Source organism: Mizuhopecten yessoensis, unplaced genomic scaffold (assembly GCF_002113885.1).
Source record: "Mizuhopecten yessoensis strain PY_sf001 unplaced genomic scaffold, ASM211388v2 scaffold6135_1, whole genome shotgun sequence".
Lineage (NCBI taxonomy): Eukaryota > Metazoa > Mollusca > Bivalvia > Pectinida > Pectinidae > Mizuhopecten > Mizuhopecten yessoensis.
In genome coordinates, this window is record NW_018406397.1 from 732,469 (window position 1) to 757,186 (window position 24,718).

At 37.5% G+C, this 24,718-nt stretch overlaps 1 protein-coding gene across 1 annotated transcript in view; it reads left to right on the top strand.

Annotated features, from left to right (window-relative positions):
- LOC110451606 (dystrophin-like) overlaps positions 1-24,718 on the top strand; it is a 172,870-nt gene that overhangs the window by 74,922 nt on the left and 73,230 nt on the right. The window contains exons 11-19 of the mRNA XM_021499727.1: positions 3,068-3,249; positions 12,804-12,948; positions 16,277-16,367; positions 17,242-17,480; positions 17,931-18,110; positions 18,939-19,208; positions 20,374-20,461; positions 22,468-22,709; positions 23,257-23,410. Coding sequence (XP_021355402.1) covers positions 3,068-3,249; positions 12,804-12,948; positions 16,277-16,367; positions 17,242-17,480; positions 17,931-18,110; positions 18,939-19,208; positions 20,374-20,461; positions 22,468-22,709; positions 23,257-23,410 — 1,591 coding nt within the window. The remainder of the gene's footprint in view (positions 1-3,067; positions 3,250-12,803; positions 12,949-16,276; positions 16,368-17,241; positions 17,481-17,930; positions 18,111-18,938; positions 19,209-20,373; positions 20,462-22,467; positions 22,710-23,256; positions 23,411-24,718) is intronic.

A 24,718-nucleotide genomic window follows, 5' to 3' on the forward strand; every position in this document is an offset into this window, starting at 1 on the left:
TTAGATGCCAAGCATCCTGGTTATAAGAGAAATTGGCTGGTATGTGCTGTGTACAGTGATTATCAAGCTTGTAACTGACGCAGACACCTGTTTCCGTCTTTCTAAACATATAACCTTGTTCTCTGGGTATACATCTTGTTATTTTTTTCATGTTGTTTTTCTTTCGTTTTTAACATTTATTTCGTAAATCAAATTAGTAGGTTAGTATGAAAACTATGAAAAATGATTATTTTTGTACAGCTGTATTTAGATTCCATAGACTGAAAGCAAGGTATGTTGTTGGCTAGGTATATACAAGCAAATAAAAGTTAAACGCCTTCCTTGTTTTATTCCATCGGGACATGTTTAGGGAAGGGTTGGGATTTAATTTGGATTACCATATTAATCAGATCAGCATTTGTAATCTGCCACATAAGTTCTATTGCGTAACACTTTATATACAGATTTAACAGACTTACACCAGAGCTAATAGGATATGACTCTATATACATACAGAATTTTTAAATGTTTCAGACCCCTTACTTTATTAGATAGATTTCAGTATTTTATGAACCACCAACTTAATAACACTGATCTCATGCTGTTATATAAAATAATGCCACAATTCTCAAGTGTTTCCATATTAAATCAAAAGCTTAACTTATTATAGCAAAATTACTCAAAATGACCTTGACTTTCATAATGTAGTGATAAAGACCAAGGTCACTGTACCTATAGCCTGTCTAACAAGAGGACGATTGACAATATCGTTTATGTTTTCATAGTTAAAGTGCAATACATTATTTTTCCCAACTCTACATATGTTGGATACAGATGTCCAATACGGAACACTCATATGGAATATACATTTTTCTCTCATTTCCCTGTGTGTAAGGTAGAGCTGTCCCGGGTAAGAATGGGGTGGAAGAAATTTCTATCTGACTCCCCATTTCAATGACATGACGACAGAATGGCTCAACAATGAAGGGATGTCACAAATTTGGAAAACTCTGATGCCGCAAAGCGGAAAAGGCGACGTGATGAAATTAAAACCTTTTATGATATATTCAATATTTACGATTAAAACCCTCACAAAGCCTCGGGTGTTACCAAATTTGAAAACCCCTCGGATGGAATGTCCCTCTCCTTCACCCCTGGGCATGAAAGAGTCTAATAATCCCACATGGGTGTACTCGGTGACCTTTACTGTTATGACGTCAAAAATCAGATGATGGCATTGTATTATGCCAACATGATCAAAGCCTGTCGAAATGTTATTTGACTATTGTGACAGTCTTGCCGTCGAAAGTGACGCAATCTCAGGAACATAAGAGTTATCGCACAAGCTGGCCTAAAGGCTTTGCATGGATCCCTTTGGTAAACCTATCCCACAAGCTGGCCTAAAGGCTTTGCATGGATCCTTTTGGTAAACCTATCGCACAAGCTGGCCTAAAGGCTTTGCATGGATCACTTTGGTAAACCTATAGTACAAGCTGGCCTAAAGGCTTTGCATGGATCGCTTTGGTAAACCTATCGTACAAGCTGGCCTAAAGGCTTTGCATGGATCCCTTTGGTAAACCTATCGCACAAGCTGGCCTAAAGGCTTTGCATGGATCCCTTTGGTAAACCTGTCCTTTTCCTGCTCTCTTCCAAATGTATCCTTAGTTTGTATATATGTTATCTAGAAGTTTAACTATATTTAGTGTTGCATTTGAATTGTCAAGTTGGTGTTTTAACCCAAATTTCAGTTTAGAGGTGAGCAAAATAAAGCCAATCATAATGTAGGTTTGTTCTATACCCTTTGATGTAGAATTTGGTGTCTGACCCAAATTCTACACCTCCAGGTATACTATCCATGTTCCACAAACCAACATGTGATTGACACTGTATGATATGTTTAAGATATGTACCAGGGTATATGCATTTATCAACAAAACATGGCTTCCTTCTGTGATACCCAATCAGGTTTTGAGTAAAAGTTTAGTAGAATATTTCTTTTTAAATGTTGAAAAAAATGTTTCTGGCACCGCACTTATTTCCTGTTTTATTTTCAGCATTTAACATGTGTTCAATAAAACACTGTTATACAGCAAAAATAAACATCCTGGTGTAGCTTACAATTAAAAGTTGGAGTGGAAAATGTGTGCCAAATCCCCAAAATATGTTTACAAAAATAGGTGTCTGACATGCAACAGTTTTTGTTACCTGTCTGTAATAAAATCTCTTGGTTTTGAAGTGTCCTGTTATTTCGATTGGACAGAACTTACTTAAAAACTTAATGTTTGTTACCAGGTAAAAAAAAGGCATGTTTTATGCCATAAGAATGTATGTGTTGTATAAAAGCATGAAAGTTTTTTCTCAAAATAAATATTTCAGGGTTGTTGCTAAGGCAGATTCATGCTTTAAATGATTTGTGACCTTGACCTATAATCTATCTCGCCAAATGGCAGCTGCGTTTTGACCTTGTCCTGTATTTGCCACTTTGCTGTGTTGTGTCATTTTTGTAGGTGTAATTTGACCTTGACCTTGTTTATTCACTGCAGATATAATTTAACCTTGACATTGTTTAGTCGTTGTTGATGTAATTTAGCCTTGACCTTGATAGTCGTTGCAGATGTATTTCAACCTTGACCTTGTTTAGTCTTTCTAGATGTTATTTGACCTTGACTTTGATAGTCGTTGCAGATGTATTTTAACCTTGACCTTGTTTAGTATTTCCAGATGTATTTAAACTTTTACCTTGTTTAGTCTTTCCAGATGTAATTTAACCTTGACCTTATTTATTCTTTCCAGATGTAATTTAACCTTGGCCTTGTTAGGCTTTCCAGATGTATTTTAACCTTGACCTTGTTTAGTCTTTCTAGATGTGTTTTAACCTTGACCTTGTTTAGTCTTTCCAGATGTAATTTAACCTTGACCTTGTTAGGCATTCCAGATGTATTTTAACCTTGACCTTGTTTAGTCTTTCTAGCTGTATTTTAACCTTGACCTTGTTAGGCTTTCCAGATGTTATTTGACCTGGATCTGGATACATTTTCATTCAAAATGTACAGGTAATTTGACCTATATTTTGTTTTATATTTCCTAGGTATTTATGTTGGAACTGACCAAACACCAGGACAGCATAGGACTTGTGGTTAAGGAGGGAAATGACCTGATATCTGAAGGCAAGATCCTTGAGGAGGAGGAGAGTGAGATCCGAGTACAGATGGGGTTACTCAATCACCGCTGGGAGGACCTCCGAATGAAGACCATACACAGACAGAGCTGGTGAGTACAAAGTCTTGGACCGGCTATCAGCCACTAAGTTTTTGTAAAGAATTTTCCAGATGCATTTTACTACCAGCTTATCTCCCCCTACTTTGAAAACTTGGGGTGTTGTCAAATCTGGAATCAGACATCCAAGTGATCAAAATTACTAGAGTTTAGATTTTTCTAGATACTTCAGTATCCTTAAGACGGAGGCCAGGGGTGGAAAGAAGATTAGGAAGGGTCTGAGGTATAGTGCAGGGAGATGCAATTCGCCCTTATGGATGCAAAGATTTGATTGAGAAAGAGCAATGGTATTGTGTAGGGAGAGAAACTTGTCCCTCAGTGGTGGAAAGGGGGAAGATTAGGAAAGGATGTAGGTATGGTGCAGGGAGATGAACTTTGCCCTTATGGGTGCAAAGGGATTTGATTATGAAAGGAGAAAAGATATTGTGGAAGGAGAGAAACCATTTCCTTTTGAAGTGAAAATGGACAATATGAAGTTGGAAAGAGTTAGAAATCTAGCTGGCTGTGTCATCTCAAGAACAGAACAAGGCTCACTAGTTACTAATGAATAGAAGAAAGTATGCGTCATATAATTGCTGCAAAATATATTTACTATGTGTAGCATTTTAATCACAAAAATAGCATACCATGATAAGCACAGCATGCTACACATTATACAGACCTGGGGCATGGTGACTAATTAATTAGATAACCCACCACTGAGCTAGTGTAAAGTTATCTGAATCGTAAACATAAAGAAATTATAAACTTGTGGTAGGTGATGCTACAGCCTATAGTGTTTACATGTTGTTACCAGGATTCCTGTCTACATTCTCGGCCTGTTTTATACCTCCGAGACTATTTGTGTGTTTTGTTCCCCCGTAGATTGCCATCTTTTCCCAGTTGTAAATATAGATTCTATGACAAATGAGAAACAGGTTATGTGATTAGTGGTGATCTGTCTATATCTCTCGCTTGTTTACTTTTATGACATGAGATACAGTTTTTGTCTTTCGATCTCTATCGCTCAGGCGTAATTTTGTTTGTGACCTATGAGAAACACATTATGTGATTAGATGGTTTATTTTATTTGTCTCTCTCTCAATCTCATTTATGTTTTGTGACAAATGAGAAACAGGTTATGCGACTAGATGGTTTATTTGTCTATCTCTCTGTCTTTCTCTCCATCATTATTTATGTTTTATGACAAATGAGAAACAGGTTATGTGACTAGATGGTCTATTTGTCTATCCCTCTGTCTTTCTCTCCATCATTATTTATGTTTTATGACAAATGAGGAACAGATTATATGACTAGTATTGGTCCATGTGTCGTATATATCATTGATATGATTTGGCATCTTTTGGATCCATCATGAGCTCAATCATTACAGGCCAAGATGTTATAATTATAGACAGACCTGTGTTATATATATCACATGGGCACATGTCTTTGTAATCACTTTGTAAGTGGTCAGTCTATACCTCGGTCAGTCTGGGTCAGTGTGTTGGTTAGTCAGAACCAGAGCTCTGCCACACCCTCCATTTCCCCAATGTCACACCTGTATGTTGACATCACCAATGATGACATGTACAGGTATGTAGAAACCTCAGGTGTTTAATCTATGTTAAGTAAAGTTCACCTATGTTTTCAAAGATTGGTATTGTTAGCTGTATTTAAGTATGGTTCTAAATACTCTAAATAACCTTGATTGGTTTTCAGGTTATGGGATCACTAGATTGCACCAAATTTTTGTAAGATGTGTTCAAACATTGTTCCAAAAGATTTCTACATGACTTTGATTGGTTTTGAGGTCATGGGATTGATAAATGTTCTAGGTGTATCAAAAGTATAATTTCATTTGTACCAGTGTGAAATGAGGTTATCAAACCCTTGTAGACTACACCATTCCTGCTGCCTTAGCTGTGGCATGCCCTGGCTTACAATTATATCAACATGTCTGGATTGCGTTTGATCTTCATTAAATCCTGATACTCCTCACCCTGATGCTCTGTCTACATTTTTTACCACTGGGTCCTATTTGTAGCCCTAGCTGCTTCAGCTATTATAGACAAAACCAGACTACTGTTAGAGTACTATTTATATCATCTCAAACTTCTATCTGATTCATTGTGGAATATCTTTTCAATTAGTTACACCATTATTTTACTGTTATTTGCTCATGAAATAAGCGATATGCTTTTGTTAGGGAAGGTATTTTATGTTTTTGATAGGGAAGGTATTTTATGTTTTTGATAGGGAAGGTATTTTATGTCGAGGTTCTGCATCATTCACCTGTATCAGTTTTACAGCATCATTCCCATTGATACTTCTCAACTATCACCACCCCAACCACTCTCAACCAACATAAGACATTTAAAATCCTCTGTACCATTCTCTCTTCCTGGTCATTGCCACCAATTAAAGCCTAACTTACCACCATTTCCACCCGACCACAAGATGCCACACACCCTCATGTCACTCTATAGTCCTATTCCATCTTATAGCCATAGTATCTTTCATTTTCATTTCATAGGGAGCTACATCATGTCACATTCACCCTCTCCCAACTTCAATGGCGCCATAATGAGTTTGAACTATAAAGTCCATAATGTCACATAACTTTTAATGTATGATTAAGTTCAACTTAATAATCATTACAAGTCATATAACATGGTGGAAAGTCGTAGAATCCCAATCAAACCAAACCATTAGTAACTCCTCTGCGTTTTACCACCACTTACTACAGAGTACCTGTGCCTGGAGCAGTATAGATACCTGGCTCTGTACTCCAAACCGACCTGATACTGTCTGAATATCAAATCTGTACATTATCCTTGTTTATTGCTGATACAGAGACTGCATTAGGGGGAGGTAGAACTACAAATGGTGTCTTCTATCTCCTTATCTCTTCACTCTATCTCCACAGAACAACCTGCTTCTCTGTTACTGGTAGGGTAGAGTATCTATATTTTGTATGTGAGGGAGAGTTGGCTATCTCATCAAAGAGGAGGTCACTCTTGACGCCTGCCATATGCCATTTAGGAGGTGTTACTGACCTGACCAATGTGTGGCCAATTTGTCTTGTAGATTTAATTTCAAATTTGTGGTATGGGGTATGAGTTTATAGTTCTCTCTATATATATATAGGTGTTGGGCTGATGCCAAACAATTGTAATACAGGTAGAGTTCAGAATTCAGTTACTGTTGAGGAAATCATGTACAGTTCACAGGACGGATGTAAAATATCATGTTAACTTCACAGGGTATTGGTCAATTTACTTATAGATACAAACAGGGGCCTGGCTTACAGGAAGAAGCTATAGGTCTGTATGATGTATAGCACTGAGGTGCCAAATTTGAGAATTATCTTCCAAAATTTAGATAATTACCTACAACTCATGTTTTGGCTGCTGTAGAATGAGCAATGATGTTTCAGTAAATGTTGTACCCCTCATGTCATAACAGAAGTACCTGTGTGTTATATAAGCTAGACAGTGGTTGTTGAGTAACAGGATAATTAAGGGTTTATTGAAGAAGAATACAGGGGAAACCCCTACCCCAACCTAAAACATAATTACCTGTTTAATGCTGTATGCCCCTCTGTATCTGTACAATGCATCTGCTTCCCTCATCATCAGTATCTATTATATACCACTACCCCCATCACCACCTCTACCCAAACTCCAGCCTCTTGCTCAGCATCAGTACCTACATGTGAAGTGTTGTATGTTTCCCAGTATCTGTACAAATTGTACAAGTTTCCCTTTATTTTAAACTCCATCACCCAGACCTGTACCCCATCTCCAGCTACTTGCACAACATCAGTACCTGTTGTGCTATCCCCCAGCATCAGTACCTGTTTTGCTATCCCCGACATCAGTACTTGTTGTGCTATCCCCCAGCATCAGTACCTGTTTTGCTATCCCCAACATCAGTACCTGTTTTGCTATCCCCCAGCATCAGTTCCTGTTGTGCTATCCCCAACATCAGTACCTGTTTTGCTATCCCCAACATCAGTACCTGTTGTGCTATTCCCCAACATCAGTACCTGTTGTCCTATCCCCCCAGCATCAGTACCTGTTGTGCTATCCCCCCAGCATCAGTACCTGTTGTGCTATCCCTCAGAATCAGTACCTGTAGTGCTATTCTCCAACATCAGTACCTGTTATAGTATACCCAACACCAGTTCCTGTTGTGCTATCCCCAAGCATCAGTACCTGTTTTGCTATCCCCCCAGCATCAGTACCTGTAGTGCTATCCCCCAACATCAGTACCTGTTGTGCTATCCCCCCAGCATCAGTACCTGTTGTGCTATCCCCGATCATCAGTACCTGTTGTGCTATCCCCCCAGCATCAGTACCTGTAGTGCTATCCCCCAGCATCAGTACCTATTGTGCTATTCTCCAACATCAGTTCCTGTTGTGCTATCCCCAGAATCAGTACCTGTAGTGCTATCCCCCAAGCATCAGTACATGTTGTGCTATTCCCCAGCATCAGTACCTGTTGTGCTATCCCCCAGAATCAGTACCTGTAGTGCTATTCCCTAACATCAGTACCTGTTGTGCTATCCCCCCAGCATCAGTTCCTGTTGTGCTATCCCCCCAGCATCAGTACCTGTTGTGCTATTCCCCAACATCAGTACCTGTTGTGCTATCCCCACAGAATCAGTACCTGTTGTGCTATTCCCCAATATCAGTACCTGTTATGCTATCCCCCAGCATCAGTACCTGTTGTGCTTTCCCCCCAACATCAGTTCCTGTTGTGCTATCCCCACAGCATCAGTACCTGTTGTGCTATTCCCCAACATCAGTACCTGTTGTGCTATCCCCCAGCATCAGTACCTGTAGTGCTATCCCCTAGTATCTATGTATGGTGTGTCTGTCAGCCAGGAAGCCCTGTGATACACTTGTCATGACTTATTACACTAATGAGTCTATGTAATTCACATTTTACGCCTAATTACCCTGCAGAGTGTGTGTGAAACAGGCACTTCTTCCTCCTTTCACCAGGTGCTTCCTACATTATAGACTTCCATGTGTTAAAAGGTTGTCTTTAAACATGCCTTAGTTAATTCTGATACATGTTGAGCAACCACTTGTAAATACCTGTTCAATAACCTGTAATTGATCTAAGTCATTGATGTAGTAGCTGATAAAAGGGGATTCAGGTGTCCACTGCTCTCGATTTCCTTCAGTGCAAGCTGCCAGTCTAACAATTCCGCTACAATAAAAACGAAAAGTAAAAAGAAAGTGTAACAAGTGATATGGCAGCCTACAGAGCATATCTCTTTGATTGTGTGTTTCGTCCTGTGGAAGGACACCAGTCATTTAACATGACGGGCCCACCTAGTGGGCTGAATCATGTAAGCTGGATTCAATTTGCCAATTAAGACTCCTCAGTTGATGTTGTCTGGTCATCTCTTCTTTGAATTTGTATATCATACCATACACTTCTATGCATAGAAAAATCAACACATTAAATAAGGGCCTAACAATTGTCCCTAATGCATGTTTACCCACCTTGATAGTTGCAATTGTTGTTCATAATCTTTAAGAAAATACTAACACAACTGAACAATGAAAGTAACTTGTTGTTCATTCAGAAACAAAATTATTTCATTCTCCACTGCTGGGTCGCGGGTTCGAGGCCTACGTGGGGCAGTCACTAGGTACTTGCCGTAGGTCCGTGGTTTTTCTCCGGGAACTCTGGCTTTCATCCACCACCACCACCTGGCATGTCCTTAAATGAGCATAGCTGTTAATAGGACGTAAAACACAAACAAACCAAACCAAACAAAATTATTTAGTTTGATTACAATTAAGATTTTTAAGGTCACCTGAGACAAAGTCTCAATTGACCTATTGCGATCGCCTTTTGGCCGTCGCCATCCGTCGTTCGTCGTTCGTCGTCCGTCGTCCGTCGTCCGTCCGTAAACAATTTACATTTTCGACTTCTTCTCCTAAACCCCTAAACCAATTTCAATGAAATTTTGCAGAAACCTTCCATGGCCAAAGGTCAACTAAATTGTGAATTATATGGTCCCCAGCCCCCAGGGGCCTGAGGGGCCGGGCCAAAAAGGGTAAAATTGACTAAAATTTCAAAAATCTTCTTCTCAAGATCCAGATATGGTAGAATCAAATACTCTTCATAGATGGAAGGGTCTTAAGGTGCTTTACTAAAATTGTGAATTTCTTGACCCTGGGGTCTCACGTTTCCCCCTGGGGAGGGGGTAAACTTTACTATAGTTTATATAGGGAAATCACATTTTGGACCAACATTTGTTTAATTTCCATTGGAAGTAATTCAATTTGGGTTAGCATTATCAGTATTAGGTAGCAGTTTGATAGTATGCACCTATGAGCCCTGACTGACCCCCAGGGGCTGATGGGTGGGGCCAAAAAGGGTTGAATTGACTGAAATTTCAAAAATCTTCTTCTCAAGACCCAGATATGGTAGAATCAAATACTCTTCATAGATGGAAGGGTCTTAAGGTGCTTTACTGAAATTGTGAATTTCTTGACCCTGGGGTCTCACGTTTCCCCCTGGGGAGGGGGTAAACTTTACTATAGTTTATATAGGGAAATCACATTTTGGACCAACATTTGTTTAATTGCCATTGGAAGTAATTCAATTTGGGTTAGTATTATCAGTATTGGATAGCAGTTTGATTGTATGCACATATCAGCCCTGAATGACCCCCAGGGGCTGATGGGTGGGGCCCAATGGAGTCTGTGTGCTAAAATTACTTTGTTTAGAATCAGAGGTGCTAGTTTCAAATACTTTTCAGTCTTAAATCTGCATGCTAGATATTGAATAAGGTGGTTTTATTGTTTTTTTGTCGCTTTGAACAATACTTCTGTTCATGTTAAATACAATTATCAACTCTCTGTATAACGATATCAGGTGACTGTTTATTGATGTATTCAAATTCCATTCAGTTTCAGTTCATTAAGAGACAACAAGTTCTAGGGTTGGATCAATGTTTAAACCACAGATTCGCACAGGAGTTCATAACCATTTAGAGATATATACACAGAAGTTGAATTGAAATTTTCAAATGCAAATTTTTCATTGTTGCTTTCACAAATACAACCGTTTTTATATGTGTTGCGTGTGTTTATGATCATTTTGAAAGCCAAATTTTGTTATAGATTAAAAAAAACCATGAAAATATTTCACGTGCAGTGGCCTTTGTTACACTAACAGTGCTTTGATCTTAAACCTAAGGCTATTGTTTGTCAATATCCTGTTATACATGCAAATCCATTTAACATTCAACCATTTAGGTGATGCAGATCAGTTTCGTTGAGATGCTTAAAAGTGATTGCACTAGATGTTCTCCAAATGATACGAAATAATAGCATTAAGGTTGTAATTGTACGAGGAAGCACAATTTAAGCTTTTCGGGTTTCAACATTTATTTGATTATATGCACTTTAAATTATTAATCAGAACTTTGCTTAGATTATTTTAAAACTGAAAAACAAATCTGTTTGAATGCCGACTTGAAATCTAGTTATGTAACTGATAATCCAACATTAAAGCCAATGTATTTTTAACATTGGAATATTTTTCACTGATGGTTTAGAAAACCTAATATACTCCAATAATGTTGCATTATTTTGGAATCAAGGTTCAAGGGTCATTTGCCAACTTCTCCTCTGAGGAAGTATTTTTTTGTTGCAGAATGAAGACTAAATTAAGATCAAGGAGAAATTTCAAATTTCGTTTTGTAGCAAGATTATTTTAGATTCAAGATCAGTGTGGCCGTGTCTTATCTTGAAAATCCATTCAATGAAGATTATCATTGTTAGAAAATATGGTTATCGTGTCAAAAAACTGAACTTTGGTTGTTGATGGACGATCTGTGAGGTAGATGACATCATGGAGAAGACTTGAAGAGTGTCGGTGTTTACTGTTGATAACGGTATCTGTTTCACATGCTGTTCTGACACAGGTGACTCGGATAAGAAAACTCTGGTCTACCTTTATTAGAATGATTTCTCTTCCTGTAAAGTAATAAAGACGTGTGCACACTTTCTCTTATTAAGGTTTATTTATTCAGCAACAGTTATAAAACTAGTTTTATAAGATTAATATTAATCAGTCTTGTTAACCTGGATAGTCGTGTGCAAATGGGAGGGGGAATGTCTTACAGTGGGAGGAAACTGGAGTACCCGGAGAAAACCCTAGCCAACGTGGTCGGGCGGGTGACCCCATATACCTCTTCACATCTGATCAGGGAATCAAACCCTGGCTGTCTTGGTGAAGGCAAGTACACTATCCACTTCACCACCTGACTACCGTCACCACCGCCACCACCACCACCACCACCACCGCCACCACCACCACCACCACCACCACCATTACTTTAAAATTGCTCAAGCATTCACTTGCAGTAAAGTTTAACAGTGAAGTCGTACAAAATCTAATTAAAGGAAATTCATGTGAAACACCACTTTTGGATATCCAGGACTTCATAATTTTGCATATCCTATAACACCATGTGTCCTGATAGGTAACCTCTTCTGAAGGACCTTATAACCTGTTAGAGAGGCCATTTTATATTGATAAAAGGGTGGGTGTATGACATGAAAGTTTTATTGAGGCAAAAGAGGTTGGTTTTTGACATGATCTTTGTGCAAATAGAATCTAAAGAAACTCAAAGTATAACTTCACTTGGTGATAATGAAAGATTCTTTGGAAGGTTCTAAGGACATCCTATAGGAAGTAGACAGTAAGTGTAGTATCTATAAGGGTAAGATGTATAATCGCAGAAAAATATATAACAAACAATAAACACTATCGGAGAAGTGATAGGAGAGGTGGGGAAACTACACGGTAAACTTATCACTGATAGCACTGTCATCAGACAGTAAGGTAAACAATGGCAGGCTATCGCTGATGGTCTCGCAGAGATTGATGGCGCCAAACGCATCCCGTTTTTGCTCCGGTATTTTGGCATTAAATATTCATGATTTTAAATAAATGTGATTGCTATGATCAAAATAAAGCGAACTCATTGATTAGACGTATCAACAGTCTGTTTGTTCTCACTGTAGACACATAGCACAGGCTTCGGCTATATGTTTAATACTGAACAAAGTTTTCTTTCAGATTCATTACATTGATATTGGTTCTATATTATTGAAAGTCAAACAGACTGCAGCAAAATTGACTTGCTCGTAGAATTGTAATATTTAAGTTTCACCCCCTCCATCCACAAAAAAAACAACACAAAAAAGGAGGATGATGAAAAAAATCAGTAGCATACATATATATATATGTGTAGCAAAACTGGCTGGGTCGATTGTTGGCAACCAGGTAGCTCAATTGGTAGAGCCTCTGTCTAGAGTTTGGAGTGTCCTGGGTTTAAACCCCGTTCTGGCTTTTTTTCTCTCCTGTAACACATGTAATCATGTTTATCAAAAACATCACCAGAACTGCCTTGCTACTTTATTTTGTACAATTTACATTTAAATTTGTTGATTTGAATTTGTTCTCTTTCAAAAATGCCTAAGTATTTGAGTTCATTTATGTATGTTGTTTTAAAATTATGTTTTCAGTTTACACAAAGCCCTGATGGAACTTCAACAGAAACAGTTGGATGAGCTTGCTCATTGGATGAGCCAAACTGAGGCTCGCATTCAAAACCAGGAACCAATAGGATCAGACTTGGCAGCTATTCGAAAACAAGTGGATGATCACAGGGTAAATATATATGAGCACGGAGTGCTAGAAAGGGAGACAGGCTTTCTTCAATAAAATCATTTAATACTAACCAGTAAAGTGTGTGACATGTATAGTGTTCACATGGTGTGTTTCGTCTGCCATTTTGAACAATATTATGATCATGTGATCTGAAATCACAAGTCTTGAGAGATTTCATACAAAGCCAATCTTTGGAGGTAGTACACATCTTTTCCTAGGATCAATTAAAGTTTTCAAGAAATGTGTCCAATGCCGAGGGAACATTTTTAGAAGTTATTTTTTCGTGACTTTCATGCTGTAATTGTAATTAAGATACGGCATGTATATGTTATCCTAAAGATGCGTTAGGAAATCTGTTTTCATCACCATTTACACTAGTTTTACTGATATTTCTATTGTGTTGTGTTATCTTATAAGGTCCTGAAAATAAAGCATTTTGACATAATTATGATATTCATAGTCAAAGTAATTGAATCATATTTAGATTTTCATTGATAAACTTGGTAGCAGCTAGTTTTTAGATAAATTAGTGTTATTATGTTGTGTGTCAGCTGGTAATGATCCATTTTCATTAAGACATGAAGTGTATCAATTTCGGAATTGATATTAATCTTAATTTTACCACATAGTTAGATCTGTCATGCATTAGTAGATTAAAAATATGTTTTCTTTTGTACTTTTACTTGGTTGATATGCTTCTTGGAAGTGTTCTAGTGCAGTAAGCTAAGGTTATTGATTTCTGGTACACCGAGCATGATACAAGTATCATTCTCAGCCGAAGGTGGCCACTGTATGACCCCAGTCATTGACACTATTGTTATGATAGACTTTTTTTATTCCCATTCAAAGGAGGTTTGGGTCAACAGACTCATTTTGATAAAATATTGATAACATTGTGGGGCTAAATTTGATTTGTTATGTTGATGGATGAGTAATTTGAAGTTGCAGAATCAGAATCTCCTAAAGTCGGGTTCTGAATGAAGCTTGCGTCGTGCACTGAATCATCAAACATTCCAAGGATGTAGACTGTAATGACAAGACCTGTCTGAAACTTTATGGGCAAAGTCGGCGGAGGGTCTTCCGTGTGGTTGACAGCTTTATTGGGCAAGGAAATTGTTGGAAGAACTTTTATATAACTTTTATTTTTTTGATCAACAATTTTTTTGACAGCATTCAGTGTTTATGAAGAAGTAAGTCCTTTAATGAGTTGTACGTGATTATTAAGTCTCTCTAGATAAATAAAGGGTTAATGAGAACTTAGTGCAAGGTGCAGGTATCGGAACGATAAGCTCAAATGCCATGCATGCCTTTTCTTTGCTGTGCAAAAAGTCTAAGCGATGTTGTGATGAAATTCCTGAAGTTTCAACATGCAATAAAATCCTAAAAAACACATTGATCAAAATGAGCCAAACAAGTTTAGCATTTTTCAAAACCATCACTTGCCTGATGGAAGTCATGTTTTAAGTGTTGGAATGTGCTTTGTCTTGCAATTGAAGTCTTTTACAGAGGTGTTGAAAATAACACTTCTGCGGAACTTGGGAACAGGGTTTCTGTGTAGTATAAAGGCCTCGGTCACCACTAAGGGAGAATCATTTGAATTATATACGTGTTCACCACATATTCATCATTCGTATAGCTCCAGAAATTTCTCATTAGTTTTCATAAAAATTCAGAATGTTTTCATGCAAGCTCGTACTCGTAAACTTTGAGGAAACACTACATTTGCATCCATAAAAGTGTAATGGTTATTTTGCTGAATTGATATATTACGGAAATAAATTAGAATCTCTTTTTTCTCTTCATAGTAAAGGTAGGTTTGTAGAAAATCGGTGATCTGTTTTAGTTTTGAGACTTTTTTATTGGTGCAAAGATGTTAGGCGTTAATAGCCATCAAAAGATATATACAATTAGGGAAGCTGGCTAAATGCCAAGGCAGAACAGCTAGTAACATGCTGCTATCTGCTTTTAGTTGTGTATAGATTTCATGAAGGGATTCCCCTTACACTGGGTGATAATGTCCGCATTGATTAATATAATTTCATGTTTTTTCCCTGCAAAATTAAACTATGACAGATTGAAAATGTTTAATATGTCGGAGAAAAAAGGATGTTCAGGATTTTTGAGGAAAGCGAGAGACATGGAGAAGGATCAGGAGGAAAAGGAAAGGGGCCAATAGTATGACATTTGTACGGATAAAGGAAAGGGGCCAATAGTATGACATTTGTACGGATAAAGGAAAGGGGCCAATAGTATGACATTTGTACGGATAAAGGAAAGGGGCCAATAGTATGACATTTGTACGGATAAAGGAAAGGGGCCAATAGTATGACATTTGTACGGATAAAGGAAAGGGGCCAATAGTATGACATTTGTACGGATAAAGGAAAGGGGCCAATAGTATGACATTTGTACGGATAAAGGAAAGGGGCCAATAGTATGACATTTGTACGGATAAAGGTGGAAACTTGGCCCCCATTTAGACACTTTTAGTTATTAAATTTTAAATTATTAGTTTCTGGAATAAACTAGAAAAAATAGAGACCTTTACATATTGAACCTAAGTCATATATCAGAAATCGATATTACAGGCAAGATGTATGTACATTTTGAAGTAAGGCCAATCAAAACTGCCGAATTTGTTTTTTGAAATGCTACAAATGATCAGGAAGACAGTTAGACTACTCCGTGGTCTGTGGTCCGTCCTTGGTCCATCGACCATCCTTAAACAATTCTTGTTATCGGTATTTCTCAAGAAGTACTGGAGGGATCTTTCTTAAATTTTATATGTAGGTTCCCATTGGTCCTTAGCTGTGCAGGGCAACTTTTGAGACTGATCTGATAAACAACATGGTCGACAGGCAGCCATCTTGGATTTTGATATTGAAAGTTTGTTATCGCTATTTCTCAAGAAGCACCACAGGGATCTTTCTCAAATTTTATATGTAGGTTCCCCTTGGTCCATAGCTGTGCAGGGAACTTTCGAGACTGATCGGATAAACAACATGGCCGACAGGCAGCCATCTTGGATTTTGATAGTGAAAGTTTGTTATCGCTATTTCTCAAGAAGTACCAGAGGGATCTTTCTCAAATTTTATATGTAGGTTCCCTTAAATGTGCTTGATATATCAAAATCCCTGTTTATCTTTTGGTCCCTTGGCACCTAGGCAAAAACATTGGTTATAGATAAACATATATAAAAATTTGCGTAGGTGTGATTAATGTCATCGCGAAATCGGATATTCAAAAGTGATTTTGTTTCTAGAATTACAACAGAAAAATGTTTACAAGACTTTGTTTTACACTAGATGATTCATTTGTTTACTTACAGAAACTACAGGAGGAGCTAGAACATCAACAGATGAAGGTGGACAACCTAAGGGACATGGTGGTCATCGTCGACGACGACAATACAGAGCAAGGTAAAACTGGGGATGATTCCTGTAATGTATTTTTCTCCCACAGTTCACTGATGCATTTCCATTTTGGCCAAGGAAAAGATATACCTGTCTTTCTCTACCTAATCTAAGAAATCACACATCCTATTATGTGTTTTTTTTTGCATAAAGATCTCATTAATCACTCCTATGTGAAGCAGACAGAAATCCTAATCTTTATATGATTTTCATCACTCGGCAAAGCTTTGTGCTAAACATAAGAAATCTGTATTTTCTTGGGTTGGTATAGCTCTCTCTTCATCACACAGGAGTGATAGATTCTGGCAGACCAGTGGTTTGTTAATGTATACAAGATAGTTTTTGAGATAATGATCTTTTCACAGTTTTTGCCATATGACGAAACTGCAAATTTAAACAAGGATGAGCACTTCAACTCTGTAAATTCAGAGTTGTACACAGAATAACACTTTTTTGTAATTACACAGGAACCTGTCTAGTCAAACCCTTGAGGTTTCTGATATTCTGCTGAACTAATTCACCCCTGAAATTTCATAATAAACTATTCCAACCTTTGAATTGGAAGAGTTCAAATGTGTCTTCAGGGGTGAATTAGTTAATCAGACATAATTTTTTAATCCCATTTCTGATAAAAACTGCCTAAGAAGACCTGTGTATTCTGTCATCCTGGCTAATCTGACCAATATGTGTTCACTGGTGTCAGATTAGACAGGTTTCACTTTACACAGAATCTCTTTGGTCAGGAAATTGGGTTATCATTTTTTTTTTTTTTATGAATCATTCAAGCATACATGACAAAAGCTTAATAGTATTTCAATTGGACCTTCATTTATATGATATACAAGTTTAATGATTAGATGACTGTGACCTATATTTGTAGCCTATGAGGTGATGGAGAACCAGCTGCAGAGCCTGGGGAAACGGTGGGCGATCATCTGTAACTGGACCGAGCAACAGTGGCTCCTCCTACAGGAGATTCTCCTCAAGTGGCAACACTTTTCAGAGGAGCAGGCTATGTTCTCTGATTGGCTATCGGAGAAGGAGTCTGTGCTCAGTAAAATGAGGGAGTGTGACCTTAACGACCCTGACAAGGTCATTACACAGGTCAAGGACTTGAAGGTGAGAGGCAACACAGTGTTTTGATTGTCATAATGTGTTGGCTAGTGTGCTGTTAAACCTGTATTAAAAGACCATCCATCGGAAGTCCAAAAAGTGGTCTCTCTATACAGGTGGTCTCTTATGCAGGTTCAGTTCACAATCATGACAATGGGAAACAATTAAAGTGGTCACTTAACACAGGTGGTTACTTAACACAGGTGGTCTGGTTTTGAGGTGGTTGCATCAACAAGATTGGATGTACATGTATATTGAAACTACTTTTAGGATCCATATTTTGATACAAATATTTAAATTGTTGCAATTTGACATAATCTATATAGTACTATGATGATTAATCATTATGTTTACATCTATTTCGCTGGCAGATATATTTGTGCTTCAATTTTTGTGATGGCTTATTTTATTTTACTATCCATGCTGATCATAATGTTTCAACCTATCCTTTGTCAGGCCATTGAAACAGATATGGTGGAGCAGGTCCAGAGATTTGACGAGCTCAACGAGTGTGGTCAGCAGATTGTCCAGTACGTGGACAATGAACAGACTGTCCAGCAGATCAGCTCCCAACTGGAGGGGTTCCAGGAGAGATGGGAGAAACTGGTCAGGGAGATGGAGATGCAAAGCAAACAGGTAACTTTACTACGAGTTAACTTTACTACCAGGTAACTTTACTACCAGTTAACTTTCATGTCTGATACAAGCTGACTGACTAAACTAGCAGCTGTGATCTTCCTCTTTAGAAATATGAACTCCAGAGCTTCAGCTGTAATCTTCTTCTTTAGAAATATGAACTCCAGAGCTTCAGCTGTAAACTTCTTCTTTAGAAATATGAACTCCAGAGCTTCAGCTGTAATCTTCTTCTTTAGAAATATGAACTCCAGAGCTTTGATATTTCAATATCTCATTTCTTTGATATCTGTTCTTAATGTCAAAGTTTTTAGCCTTTATTGACTTAAAATGACAATAAAACAATATAAAGTCAAGGAAGACTCAATGGCACCTATTTTGAGATAATTCCTTTTCCAGTTAAAATGTGTTGCTGTAATGATGATCGCTCAAAAATGAGGTTGATGGTATAGGATATTACGGTAGAAGTTGAGAAATTGAAATGGTATTAAGATTTAAGATGTATCAAAAGATATTTTGCATTGCAGGCCTTGTATACCTCTTTATTCAAACAAGTGTTTTATATTTTTATGACATTGAATTTGGAGATGAATGTGTGGCGGTACAATTCAGCTCAACAAAGAGTAGATAAACAGACAGAAATGTTTCAGGCAAAGTGCTGACATCGGCGTAATGAAGTAATCAATGTTTCCAAGTTTAAATGATAATCAAAATGCATTAGATTTGTACACTGACATTATGTCATCGAATCAATCAAATTTCTTCTGTCATTTTATGAATTTGAAGTCTTGGTATTTAATTAATTTACCATGGATGTTGTTTGCATTTCAGATTGCAGGATCTGGAGTGGAGTTGAGTAAAGTTTCGGAGGAAATGATGTCAGAGTTTTCTGCAGAGGGACCACTGAGGTCACCAACAGTGTCATCAGCCAAGAAACGAAAGGTTGACACAGCAACACGCAAGGAGTACGACTTTGAGATGACAGAGCTGACTGCCTGGTTCGAGAAGACAGAATCTGCACTGGAGATGTTGACGAAAGATGATGCTTCACTGTCCCCACAGGACAAGTTCACCGTTGAGGAACAGCTTGTCCTCGTGCAGGTATTTACCCACATCTTCTGTAAGCTTGACCTTGTACAGGTATTAAATTTACTCACATCTTCTGTAAGCTTGACCTTGTACAGGTATTTACTCACATCTTCTGTAAGTTTGACCTTGTACAGGTATTTACCCACATCTTCTGTAAGCTTGTCCTCGTGCAGGTATTTACCCACATCTTCCGTAAGCTTGACCTTGTACAGGTATTTACTCACATCTTCTGTAAGCTTGACCTTGTACAGGTATTTACCCACATCTTCTGTAATCTTGACCTTGTACAGGTATTTATTCACATCTTCTGTAATCTTGACCTTGTACAGGTATTTACCCACATCTTCTGTAAGCTTGACCTTGTACAGGTATTTACTCACATCTTCTGTAAGCTTGACCTTGTACAGGTATTGAATTTACTCACATCTTCCATAAGCTTGACCTTGTACAGGTATTTACTCACATCTTCTGTAAGCTTGACCTTGTACAGGTATTTACCCACATCTTCTGTAAGCTTGACCTTGTACAGGTATTTACCCACATCTCCTGTAAGCTTGACCTTGTACAGGTATTTACCCACATCTTCTGTAATCTTATATAGTTCTAGTGTCTCAAACCAAGTTGGCGATACAGTTGGAGTGTGAACCCTTTTTCGATGACCTCAACTCTAAGAGGACATGATTGTCCATTGGGAGGACACCAGTCTTTCTCATAAATACTTACTTTTATGCTGGTTCCCATTTGTACAGCTATGTAGACTAGACTAATCAGGGGAATATGCCTTGTGCAAAAAACACCCTATTATATCTGTAGCTACTGTCTTAACATTTTGTTTAGTTACACACATTGACCCAATGTTATCACTTTTGTTGTAACACTACATTCCTCTTACTTCAACAATGAGTATTTTCCTGTTTTTCTCTAAGTCCTTTGCACATGAGAACAGCCATCATATCATACTACTGACTCAACATTTTGTTCAAGCTTGACCTTGAACATCGAGAAAAATGTTATAAAAAATATGTATATATGTTAAAAACCATGCAAAAGATTTATTGGGATAGGTACTGAATTTTGCTGAATTATTTTATAAAACGGAAATGTGTGATTGTATGATGGCATTGATTGATAATTATCCATGAACTAAAAGTTTCATGATTTGTTTTATTTTCTACAGGACACAGAAAATGATGTAAAGGCGCACTCGACTGAGGTATACAAAGTTCTCTCCCTTGGCAGGAGTATGTTGACAGAATTCAAGATGTGTAAGTGTTCTGTCTACCGTATTATCTACTGAAGGGGAAAACAGAAATGTGGCATGAAACTTGAGATGACTTGAATAATCATGTTGTTTATAGTTTCTTTACAGTGGCTTTAGTATGATTGAGAAAAAGAAGAATTTAATCAAAATAACAGAGTGTGAGATGTAGGTACAAAGTGTACAGATTGGCGTAGTTAAATGCTTTGCTGAAGTTTTCACACAGGCTTATTTATTTCAATATCATGCTCGACTGACTTTTGACATTAAATATGTTGGGTAACAACAGATAGCAATCTGACCAACTATCCTTACATATGTACATGTATATAATGCTAAAATGTTTTAAAATCTAACTGCAAGTTCTGTTGCCCTGTGTTTCTTTTTTCCCCCTTTCATGTTCATTATTTAGCAAACTGAGAGCAGAACAGACTCACAAAAATGAAAGAAGTTTAATTCACAAAAAACAATCTTGATTAGGTTTACTTGTTCATTGGTGTTTTAATAAAGCATTAATTTTGCTCGACACATTCTTACAATTGCTAATTAAGTCATATGACACTATTTTATGATTCAGTCTTAACTCATTCACCCCTGAAAACGCATTTGAACCCTTCAAATTCAAAGGGTGGCATAGTTCATTATGAAGTTTCAGGGGTGAATGAGTTAATAAACACTGATGTTAATTATTCTCATGAAGAAATTCATAATGGTCTCCAGTTTTGTAAAGCATTAAACCTTACAGAGTTGTCTTCCTTCCCCCTTATTCCATTTACTGACTTACCTTGACAGAGTTACTTCCCTTCCTTCATTGCAAATGAGGTCAGATTTTCATGATAACATACAGAGTAACAAATTACAACTTTGATACATGTAATTTTTTTATCAGCTGTTATCTTGATTAACATATCAGTAGAGCCCACGTCTTGAGTAATTGAAAATGATTCAAGTGTGTCCAATTGTATACAGATCAGGTTTTTTGCACTGGAACAATGGATCTGGTGCACAGTGTATTTGTGGATAAGCACATGCATATAATGTCAGCACATGTTAAAAGTTAGTGGTACTGCGACACATCCCACCAACAGATACAGAATGTCTGTCCTGTCTTTTGTTTTAAAGTTACAAATGAGAACCAGATGTTTTAGAATTAAGATGTGCTATATATACTGAAACTGAAGACCAGCTGTTCAGTGGAATGCTACAATTGATAGTTTGTGTGTTTTTATCTGTTTTGACGGAAGAGTTATAAAAGGCTAGTATACTTTTTGTCAGAGTGGTAAATATCAATAAATTCTTAAGAAAATAAGATTTATTTATGCAGATTTTTTTAAAATATGAACTTCGTGACATTGATTGAGTTTCTGAAAAATTGCTTGTAGTATATATTTTATATAGATATTTAAAAAACTGTTATGAACTTCAACTGAAAATGACCAAACTTATGTTTGCTGTTAATATTACTCAAATGTTTTGAACATTTACCCTGCGCCTATGTGTTATTATGTAAAGAGACTGCTCTATGTATAAACGCTGTCGGTGAATGTTAGTGTCGGGAGGCAATGTTTATAAATCTACACACTTTGACAGTTAGCTAGGTTGCTGTTTTCTGGGCTACTGACATCAACAGAGGATGTTGTATTAAAACAGAGACAAAATAACGGCAGATATTTAAATTTTTCGTTATTTTCAGTCTGTGCTTGTTATCGTTACTGCATAATAACAAAGTGGGTATGTAAACACATGCTTTTTTTCGAACAGCCGGAAACGGTTTGGATTTTTGACTGCTGTAGTGTGATCTTGTTTATCGTGGAACTGGAATGTAGTAGAAATGTCATTGTTTGCTGTCACCTGGGAAAGAGCTTTAATTTCGACAAGTTTACAGTGAGACAGTAGTACATTTGTAGATGTGGTAAAGAACTGTGAAGTGTTCTGAACTTCGTAAATCTTACATGTGTAGTTGTTCGGTGTTTGATGGTGTAACACAGTGCGGATGTTGATGTTTGTTGACAGCTGGTGAGCCGTTTGACGTTCTCCAGAAGTCGATCACTGAGCTGGACCAGCGGTGGGAACAACTCCACAGGCTGCTGGCGGACACACAGGTCCAGGTTGACCTTAACATGGAGACCAAGAAGTTCTATGACGAGCTTCATGCTCTCCAGGTGCTCTTCGGCAGCTATGAAAAGTGGGTCGGCACAGCCGAACACATTGCAGAGGAGGCGACAGAAATCACAAAACAGTTGGAACAGTGCAGGGTAGGTAACTCTAAATGTTCTGTTTTGTCCTGTTCAGGCTTTTTCCAATTGGTTATGTTTATTTTAAAAATTGTCTCATTTCATCTTTACTCTTTGATCGTAGTTTCAGAAGTTTCAAAAGTGTTCGCCATTATCTGCGCTCGTCCTTAAAGTAATATTGATAATGCTCTTATTCATATAGTTGACCAAACAAATAATTTGTATAATTATTTTTTGTAATAATTCAACCATGGATTAGAGAGGCCTTATAGGATACTCATCGTGCTACTTTCTTGTTCGGAATGTTTTTCATGAAGCAAAGATCCTGTCGATAATGTCATAATCAGTCACACGATTAGACTACAAAATGTTTGCAGCCAAATGTAAGGGAAATATTGGAAGCCTTGCCTACAAAACAACATTTTGAAAAATAGAAATAAACCAGGCAGCAGTGTAAGACGTGCTTTTCTTGGTTATTATGGGAACAGTCACTTCTTGTTACCTTTTCTGAGTTTACATTCTGACATACAGGTACAACTTTAACTATACAATCTCTCTGACCCTATAGGTCAAGTTAAAGGCTATGAAGACCAATGAGGATCGTGTAGAACAGATGACGTCCCACGGCAAGTCTCTAGTGAAGCGGTCAAAGTCTCCGGACCAGATGAGCTCAGATTTAGACTCCTTCAATGACCGCTGGGAGACAGTGTACAGCAAAATCAGTGAGTGTTGATTGTCATACCTGTCAGTTTTTCACCTGTTCATTACCTGTCTCATCTTTTGTTTCGTTATCATACATGCACCATTACACAAATACGTACCCTTGCACTTTATCCTATCGTCCTCCTTGGTCAATTTTGTATATGTTCAATAAATATGTGGTAAATATTCAGTGGATATTTAGTGGTTATTCTGTGAACATTGAATAGATATTCAGGGGAAATATGTGGAAATTGAGTGAATATTTGATGAGTGTTCAGCACATGTATGGTGGACAATCAGTGTGTATTTGGTGGATAATCAGTGGGTATTTGGTGGATAATCAGTGGGTATTTGGTGGACAATCAGTGGGTATTTGGTGGACAATCAGTGGGTATTTGGTGGATAATCAGTGGGTATTTGGTGGATAATCAGTTGGTATTCGGTGGATAATCAGTAGGTATTTGGTGGATAATCAGTTGGTATTTGGTGGATAATCAGTAGGTATTTGGTGGACAATCAGTGGGTATTTGGTGGATAATCAGTGGGTATTTGGTGGATAATCAGTGGGTATTTGGTCAATGGGTGATACTGCACCCTTACACAAATGTTACTGAACAGTAAATGTACCATGCAGGTTAAATTTGTTTAGGAATTTTTATGAAATGTGTGTTCATATTCATTTCTACAGGCACATTCCATATGTAGCGCATATTGCAGTCCATTGCATAGAATAGCAATTGTTCAAAGTCTTAGTAGGAAACAAAAAGGAAATTAACAAGAAAAATAAAACAGATATTCAAGAGCACTTGTTCTTTACCAGTTATATATTTTACCAATGCTGCTATCAAGGAATAAGAATTACACTGTATTAAATTCAAAGATGAATAAGTTAAAAAGGGGAAATAACTCCAAACAGGAAATATATCCAAAAAGAAGCTCTTAGTGGAACTCTTGTTTACATTTATAATTGCTGCATGGGTACCCTTAACTAGAAATAGTACTGTACATTGGATGGATCACGAGTACCCTTAACCAGAAATAGTCCTGTACATTGGATGGATCACAGGTATCCTTAACTAGAAATAGTCCTGTACATTGGATGGATCACGAGTACCCTTAACCAGAAATAGTCCTGTTCATTGGATGGATCACAGGTATCCTTAACTAGAAATAGTCCTGTACATTGGATGGATCACGAGTATCCTTAACTAGAAATAGTCCTGTACATTGGATGGATCACGGGTATCCTTAACTAGAAATAGTCCTGTACATTGGATGGATCACGGGTATCCTTAACTAGAAATAGTCCTGTACATTGGATGGATCAC